At 43.6% G+C, this 9,280-nt stretch overlaps 1 protein-coding gene across 1 annotated transcript in view; it reads right to left on the bottom strand.

Moving 5' to 3' along the window:
* The window catches only part of LOC117390147 (transcription factor IIIB 90 kDa subunit-like), a 70,788-nt gene extending 62,427 nt beyond the window's left edge, over positions 1-8,361 (bottom strand). Inside the window, exons 1-3 of the mRNA XM_055230896.1 lie at positions 8,195-8,361; positions 7,546-7,577; positions 148-220 (exon numbers count right to left, since the gene is read on the bottom strand). Of these exons, the coding sequence (XP_055086871.1) occupies positions 148-220; positions 7,546-7,577; positions 8,195-8,330 (241 nt within the window). The 5' untranslated portion in view covers positions 8,331-8,361. The remainder of the gene's footprint in view (positions 1-147; positions 221-7,545; positions 7,578-8,194) is intronic.
* Positions 8,362-9,280: the final 919 nt, after the last annotated feature.

Genomic DNA, 9,280 nt, shown 5'->3' with positions numbered 1-9,280 from the left:
CTCGTTTTTTGTTTGTTTTTTTGTGTCAGTGGCATAAATTAGTTTCAATATTGTCGTTTATTGTCTATATTTACTCCAATTATCGAGACAGGCCTATCCGTCTATCTCCGAAATGAACTTTTAAGAACATGTCACCCATGAGTTTACCTATAGCTGGAGCGTTGATGCACAGTTCTCTGGCCAGGGTCAAGAAGGTTTTCCCGAGAACGTAAACATTCACCTGGAACAAACACAGAAATACATTTAAAAGGTTCTATATTGCGCAAAATCAACTGTATGAACGCAAACATTTTATAGGCCTAAATACAGTATCTCATATCGCATTTGGTGATTTTAAAAGAATAATTCCACGTTAAAAAACCGCAGAGCCTGGTCTGACAAAGCCTTACATCATCGATAAACAGCAATTGAGTTCAACACGGTGAAAATGAACGCGTCCTGTGTCCCGTTACGTAACTGTCTCATCTCTAATGTGTCTGATGAAACCTGCTGTTCAGGGATTAGCATCAGCACTTTGGACAGAAGCTGATTAAAAACAGAAATAATACAGAAGAAGCTTTCAGCGGAGGTGGTGGAGTAGCTAAAAATAACACTACTTGAGTAAGAGTGAAAAGTAATTGGGGAAACTACAACTTAAAGAGTAACTGTCTGGATGTAACAATGAGATATATTTACGCCGGTACGTCAGTGTCAAACTCACACACCCCTTTGTTGTCTTATTGGAACAGGAAGAGCATCTGTCTTTAAAAAAAAAAACTAAAAAAAACATGCACCTATGTGGCTTCTGCAGAAAAAAGGAGCAGTCTTATATAATTGCCTGTATTGTCCAAATGTTGGGGGGGATGCTCGGGTGATTTTGGGGTCAGATTTTGAGGGTGTCTTGGTTTAATTCTTTTGTGGATTCCTTCACAGAAAGCGTGCTTAAAGTGTGCCCGGCCTCTCCCCTCACAGATGTCCTCATTGTGTTAAAGAAGTGACAGAAGGAGAGAGAGAGAAACCCCCCTCTACCTCTTTCCTTCCCCGCTCTCCCTCCTTCCCTCCTCTTCTTCTGACACACTGAAGTGCAACAAACCACTTGCCTGTCAACTCCAAGACTGACATCCCTCTAGAAAAAAAAAACAGAGGCCGTCCGTCGTGTCTTACGCCGGAACCAAACGTGATCATCGAATCAGATTTGTTCATTTCGGTGACGTAAATGAATCGAAGGAGCCCATTGGTCACCATCATTCACAAACAAAATCACGTTTCTTTCACCTCAGATAAACAGTTTAGTAAGTTTAGGGATTTGCTCACTGAATCTGCAGAACTCCGCCACGTTTTTCAGTCCCCGGTGATATTTTTTCCCTTCTTTGTTCCTCGTCAGCAGCCATATTTCTCTTGATATTCGCGTTTTTGATTGCAATTCATCTTTCAGCTCTAATATTCAACAATAGGCACAAGCTGGAGCCAAGGGAAGGCACTGGCTTTATCCCCGGGGTGTGTGAGTGTGAGTGTGTGGGGGAAGGGGGCAGTGTGGGGGTCCATGGAGCAGACAGCGTGTTAACCTCTGACCCCTGCTGACCTCTACTTTCACTACTTTGTCCCTTGTATAACTCCACAGGTGGTTCAAACTTTAGAGACACACTTTTATTATGCGGCCAAACAAACAGCTGCTGTTATATTTAATTAGTTCTTTTCTATGTGGCGCTGGGCTGAAAAGCACAGCCTGGGGTCCACACTGTGTAAGGCATTTTCTGTGGAGCTCTGGATAAATAAATATATTCAGACTTTTGTTTATTTGTGTGACAGACAGGTGGGTCGTTCGCAAGTTAAAACTGCAGGTCCACATCCAATTTACCTTATGAATGTGGTGTGTGTTGGTGGAGGTAGAGGCGGATTAATAGAAATAATAATAATAATAAATACCTACTACATCCTTTCATCGTTTTACCCCAGATTTAAGGTTTAATTTCTGACAAAATATGAAAAATATGGTGGAACAGACAGGTCAGAGCGGCACAGAGGGACCGGGGCTCTACAGGAGGCTCCAGTCCTGGCTCCAGTCCTTGTCCTCTCTCACAGACAGACTGAGCCGGTCACATGAAGCAGACAGAGACACGGCTCCTCAAAGTATGTCTGAGCCGTTCTATACGCTCACTGTGGAATGTGTTCGGCTACAAAATGACCAGAGTGCCACAGAAAAGAGGGAGGGATTTTTTCCATCAATATCAGCGATATTAAAAACGTGAATTGGCCTTATAGATCTAGACATTTTTATAAAACCAATATATGACCGTTTACCAACCAGCAGTGACAATACTACTAATGTATCGTCCATCCAGTCAGTTTGAAGCCAACCAGGACAAAGCCAGGACTAAACTAGGACTAAACCAGGACTAAACTAAGACTAAACCAGGACCAAACCAGGACCAAACCAGGACCAAACCAGGACCAAACCAGGACCAAACCAGGACCACGCCATCACCACGCCAGGACCAAACGACGACTAAGCCAGGATCAAACCAGGACCAAACCAGGACCAAACCAGGACCAAACCAGGACCACACCAAGACCACACCAAGACCACAACAGGGTCATGCCACCAGGACCAAACCAGGACCAACAGGACCACGCCATCACCACGCCAGGACCAAACGACGACTAAGCCAGGATCAAACCAGGACCAAACCAGGACCAAACCAGGACCAAACCAGGACCACACCAAGACCACACCAAGACCACAACAGGGTCATGCCAGGACCAAACCAGGACCATGCCATCACCACGCCAGGAACAAACGACGACTACGCCAGGACCAAACCAGGACCACACCAGGATCACACCAGGACCACGCCAGGACCAAACAACGACTACACCAGGACCACGCCAGGACCACGCCAGGACCACACCAGGACCAAACCAGGACCACACCAGGACCAAACCAAGACCACACCAGGACCACACCAAGACCACACCAGGACCAAACCAAGACCACACCAGGACCAAACCAAGACCACACCAGGACTAAACCAAGACAACGCCAGGACCACACCAGGACCACGCCAGGACCACAGCGGGACCACGACGGGACCACGACGGGACCACGACGGGACCACGACGGGACCACGACGGGACCACGACGGGACCACGACGGGACCACGACGGGACCACGACGGGACTAAACCGAAACACGAGGGTATAAAACCATTATCCAAACTTAAACCAAACTTTGAAACCCGATCTGCAGTGTCAGTCCAGTTTTGCGTCTCAGAGGATTTTAAACTGAAACTCAAATCCTTAACCTTCCCAAGTGACGCTAAGTGAATGTGGCCAGGGCAAAGGTCACCACAGCACGCCCTTTGATCAGAGGAAGACAAGAGACTGGCCTGGTTTAGTCTCACAGTTTAAATGGTTAGCTGTGTAAAATGTGGTTACACACAATTAGTACATAGAAACACTCAAAACACCAAATATCACCAAAGGAAGACAATAAAGACGTGTTATGGCATCGCTAAAAAGCCAATTTAAGTTTAATTTGGGCCTTTATTTCTGCAGAGAAACTATGAACTAAAACTCACAATTTGATTTTTGAACAATGGGTCAGATGAGTGGCAGATGTTCTTCTTTACAAGAGCCAGTTAAAGAGCAGAGGGTCAGAGGAGTCAGAGCAGTCGGGATGAACAGAACCAAAACAGATGGAGCAGAAATCTACAGATCAATATTCACTGATTCATTTACAAACACTGCACCCGCAACAAGGCAAATCATTTGGGGACTACAACAGCTGCTCGGAAGTATAGAAAAACACAGGATTAAAGCAGGAGGGTCCGGGGTTAGGGACTCAACCAGATCCAAATTAAACCAGGACTAAATCAGAACTAAACCAGGACTATTCCAGGAACTAAACACCTGCATTTTGAGTCAAGAGGAGACTTAAGTAGTACTAAACCAGGGCTGGACCAGGTCAAAACCACATCTAAACTAGAAGCAGGTCCTAGTTCTCTTGGTTTAGTCCATTTGAAGTCTCCCTCCTCTCAGTCTAAAAGCGCTCTGGTCCACTGCACTAAAAATAGTCCCCCTCTGCCCCCCCTCCTCCTATTTTGCCCCTCTCTCGCCCCCTCTCCTCTGCATGTTCTGGGGGATTGGGGCAGGAGTGGTCAGGGTTTGGGTGTGGTCTTCCTCTCCTCCCCTCTGTCCCCCCTCTCTACTGCATGTGTGCATGTTTTGGGGGTCAGGAGTGGTCCGATCTCTGGGTGTGGTCTTCCTCTGGTTCGTGTCTCTCACACAGCTGCTCATTTGGCTGGAGTATTTTTAGTATTTTTAAACCTACAGTTGTTTAAACCCGGACACTCCCTCATCTGCACTGGGCCTGCAATGAGGTGGGACAAGGTACGGTGGGTAGAGGGGTGGGCTTGGGATTTTAAAAAATATGTGTGAATTTTGAACATATTGTACAGTTAAGGGGCCAATATGACGCCATTTCCTGATCTATGTTATAATGTTGTTTCCTTTTACCTTAAGTTCAGCCCTGGAAATGCCCATCTGTACTGAACATATCCAAATGATTCTAGTGAACAGAAAACACTCTGTTCCACCTTGTGATGTCATCGTGTGGTGATACAGGAAGTGCTCCACTGTGTTTTTAAACTCCACACACCTTCACTAGAATCGTTCTTGAATCACTAGATAACTTCAGCCCTGGACTTTCTATTCTTGACTGAACTAAAGGTAAACTGGTTGCTGCACTACACTTCATGACATCACAAGGTGGAACAGAGCATTTTGAGCTTTGGGGATGTAACAGACTAATAATAAAGAGTTACTCAAACATGTGGGAATGAAGCAGAACACAACTCCAGGTGTGTTTTTGAGGTTTTAAGAACATTAAAACATGTCTTAAAGCTCTTAGATTGAACAAAATGCACTCTTGTAAGCTTTAGGTTTTGTAGTCTCGTTAAGAAGTAAGAATTTAATCAGAGTTATACAGTGTTTTTTTCCATGATTCTTACACTTTTAACACCAAGTACCACCTAATATATCGCTTGGCTTTCCAAGCATCACGAGATCTGAATGCTGGTGTTCAGTGGAGTTGATGTGCCAGGCGCTCTGCACACGCTAAACCACAAACATGTGATGTTTGTTTTCATCTTGGTGCTAAACAGTCGAGGGCAGAGGGACAATCATTAAAAAGGAATGAAGTTTAAGAACAGGGCTATAAACTGGAGCGGTCTGCCTTTAGTCCAGTAATCGCCCGAGTGTTACACGACCTAAATGTGTATTAATCGACTAATCGTGTTATTTAGATTTTAAGGATTTATATTAGACAACAGAGGTCATTGTCGTTGGTCCCAAAGGTCAAAGAGATTCTCTGTCAGACCAGATATTCTCACTCGACAATGTGAATATAGCTTCTAGCCCTACTGTAAAAAATCTTGGAGTCCTATTTGATCAAAATCTCTCATTCACAGCCCATATAAACCTAGCTTGTAAAACCGCATACTTTCACCTGCGAAATATAACTAAAATTAGAAATATTTTACCTAAAAACGATGCTGAAAAACTCATCCATGCATTTGTTACTTCCAGACTTGATTACTGTAATTCCCTGCTTGCCGCCTGCCCCAAAAGTACTATAAGGAGCCTCCAGTTGGTCCAAAATGCAGCGGCCAGAGTCCTAACAGGAACTAAAAGAAGAGACCACATCAGTCCTGTACTAAAATATCTGCACTGGCTTCCTGTCGAGCTTAGAATCAAATTCAAAGTCCTCCTCCTGACATACAAAGCCCTAAACGGTATGGCCCCATCCTATCTGCAAGATGCTATTGTCCCGTACCAGCCAAACAGAGCACTCCGCTCTCAGAATGCAGGACTATTAGTGGTTCCTAGAGTGTCCAAAAGTACAGTGGGAGGGAGAGCATTCAGTTACCAAGCTCCTGTGCTATGGAATCAACTCCCTGCTGATGTTAAACAGGCCCCCACAGTCTCTGTATTTAAGACCAGGCTTAAAACCTTCCTCTTCGGTATAGCGTATGACCAGGTTACTTAGTGAGGGAGTTAGGGTTATTAAAACCCGGGATAAGATAAGCTGCAGTAGGAGTAACTAGCTGGGGGAAGTATGGCAACCTGAGCACTATCCTCTACTTTGCCCTATTTTCTCATCAGCAATGCTATTCACATGTTGTCCCCTGTCCCACTCCCCCTGTGGAGTGTATCTCTTTCAGATGCCCCGATGACAGTTGGACCTCCTCCTTGCCTGGCTCTCCTCCTCCTCGCCCGGCTCTCCTCCTCCTCGTCTGGTCTCCTGGCCGATTTCTTATGTTGTCTGATTTTTCCTGTTGTGTCTGATTTTTCCTGTTGTGTCTGATTTTTCTTGTTGTGTCTGATTCTTCCTGTTGTTTTGTTTTTTGTGTCTTGGCGGCACGGTGACTGAGTGCCATCACTCATGTCTCACAGCAAGAAGGTTGGTTCGATCCCTGGGTCACCAGGCCTTTCTGTGTGGAGTTTTTCATGTTTCTCCCCGTGTCTGGATGGGTTTCCTCCGGGTACTCCGGTTTCCCCCATCAACCAAAACATGAACGCCCTTCGAGACAACTGTTGTTGTGATTTTGGGCGTTACAAAAATAAATGAATTGAATTGAATTGAATTGAATTGAAAATTGAATTGAATTGAATTGACAACAGCAGAAGAACAATATTTGGTATTTTTGGTGCTCATGATTCATGAGTCTCTATATAAATGGTCGGGGCCGGGACTTGGTTAAAGTTGTGAACAGTAGAAAGTCAGCTCTGTCCCTTTGGGCTGAACTGACTTCGAATGTCACTCCAGAGCACGCTGTACAGTTATTCTGCTGTAATATGACATAAAACCAAACATAATGCACTCACGGAATAAAAATGTCAAATATTCAATACATTCAGATAAACACAGGTATCTGTTGATTTAATTTTCCACTCCTGGTTCATTACTGGTTCAGTAGTTTTAGTATTTTTAGCCTACAGTTGTTACAGACTCGACACTCCCTGCTCTGGCTCTGGCTCTGCTCTGGTACAGGAGTGCAGTGGTTACATGGTTTTGATTTGGGATTCTTAAAATGTCAAAAATAGTTTACATAATGTGATAAGTGTGATAGAATGATCAATATCTGCACCAGTATCAGATACCAGTATAATACAGTTCAGTACTGGTTTCAGTTTGGTGGCATATGTTTAGTAGTATATGTTTAGTCACACAAGTTTAGTGATATAGTCCAGTTTTAATTCCATAATAATAATAATAATTGCTTACACTTTAATACAGGCTTGTCGAAGTTTAAGATTGTAGTCAACATCTACCGGTATTCACACTCAATGACTAGACAGATTACTATTGTAGCCACAGCTGCCCTGAGACAGACTGACAGAATTGAGGCTGCCATTCTGCGCAATGAGCCCCTCTCTCCAGCCTCCTCTTTTTAACTAGTCTGTCATCAAAGCATCAAATGTGTCTTTTTAAACACTGAGAATGGCACATGTGGCAGAGCAGGACAAAACATCATTTCAAGTAAAAGAGTTTGGACTGTTTCCTACCTGCACCAAGTCACTGAGGTCCAAAAGCATGTCTGAGGAATCTGAGTCAAAGAACTCAACGCAGGAAAAGAGCAGAGAAGGTCCTTTATAATGTAATATCACATCTCACTTAAAGCGCAGCCGATAAGTCTGATGGCCAGTACGATCAGTGCAAATATCAACCCCGTTCAGTATTCTGTTTGGCCAACTTGTTGTATAAAGAATGCGCAAGAAGATGAATTTTAACACTTTAGTACAAACGGGGAACTGCAAAAAAGGGGGCTACACCGCGCTCTAACAAAAAAAAAAAAACAACAACTCTGTGGCTGAGTTTAGACTTAAATTTTCTAGAATAAAAAAAAAAAAACATGTTCTATCAGTGGCAGGAATTTGTTCAATTATATTATATCAGGTTAGATTAGATTTGCATTCTGAATTTTAATAATAGAATTCTTTTTAAAGTTCTCATTTTACGTGCCTAGAAGAACTGCCAAAAAGACCACAGGGTTAGCAGTTTGTATGCTCAATAAGACAGGAGATGTAGATGTATTGTTTGTGGAGAATGTTTGTGGAGATTTACCAGTTGTGCCCATGCAAATTGCGACTAATCTTGCAGCATTAACTATTTATGTTCTACAAAAAGCTATTAGAACTCCTATGGGAAGGATACGTGGCGTCCCCTCGGTTCTGCACACCATATAGATGCAGGCAGCAGCCACATGCAGACTCCTCCGGCCTCGGGTCAGGCCTTTGTTCAGGGCCATTCTGTAGAAGTTAAAGGCCGTGTCCACACAGTGCTGGTTCATCTGTAACTGCTGCCCCAGAGTCGTGATCTGGGACTTGGCTACAACAGAGACAAGGAAATAAGTCAGATGCCCTCCCGTCCTCCTGTATCCCTGTGCGTCAGATGCCCTCCCGTCCTCCTGTATCCCTGTGCGTCAGATGCCCTCCCGTCCTCCTGTATCCCTGTGTGTCAGATGCCCTCCCGTCCTCCTGTATCCCTGTGCGTCAGATGCCCTCCCGTCCTCCTGTATCCCTGTAGCGTTTAACAGAGATTGGACATTGTAAAGTCTGTAGTTAATCTGCAGATTAAAACCACACAAGGACTAAACCAGGCCTAAACCAGGATTAAACCATTCCCGCTGTCAATCTGATTATTTTATTGAGTGGCTGAATAAATATTAACCTGGTTAAACAAATAGAAGCTTTAACACTGTAATTTTCTACCCTCTACACAAATGCTTTACATTTGTGGGTGGATAAAGTGAAAATTATTTTGTCAATGTTACTTTCCACAAAAAAATAAAAATAAATAAAAAATATACAGAATTTTGTGTGTAGTGCAGCTGTAAACTACGATGGAGTATAAGGGTCACTTAAATTAAAAAAAATGCGGGCGCTACGAGAAGAAAGCCGCAGCATTTCGACATTAAAGTCGTAATTTTACAAGAATAAAGTTGAAGCCAGAAAAAGTTGTAAATTACGAGAATAAAGTCATAATATTATGAGAAAAAAGTCATATTTTTATGAGAATATAGGCTGCTGTCTGGTTCCTCTGACTAGACAAACTCAAATGCAGTGTCCCTTTAAAGTACTTGTACTGATGATCGTGTGGTGATGGTGGGCTAAAAGACACAGTATTTCATCCTGCGTAAACCCCAGTTGAAAGTTTATCTCAACAAAATGCTCCAAATTCTCCATAACACACAACGCATTTGTCACTCATTCACGCACAGTAGCCTATACTCTCATAAAA

The sequence above is a fragment of the Periophthalmus magnuspinnatus genome, chromosome 22 (assembly GCF_009829125.3).
Source record: "Periophthalmus magnuspinnatus isolate fPerMag1 chromosome 22, fPerMag1.2.pri, whole genome shotgun sequence".
Classification (NCBI taxonomy): domain Eukaryota; kingdom Metazoa; phylum Chordata; class Actinopteri; order Gobiiformes; family Gobiidae; genus Periophthalmus; species Periophthalmus magnuspinnatus.
The sequence above is the reverse complement of the archived record's forward strand: the minus strand, read 5'-3'. Positions and strand labels throughout refer to the sequence as shown.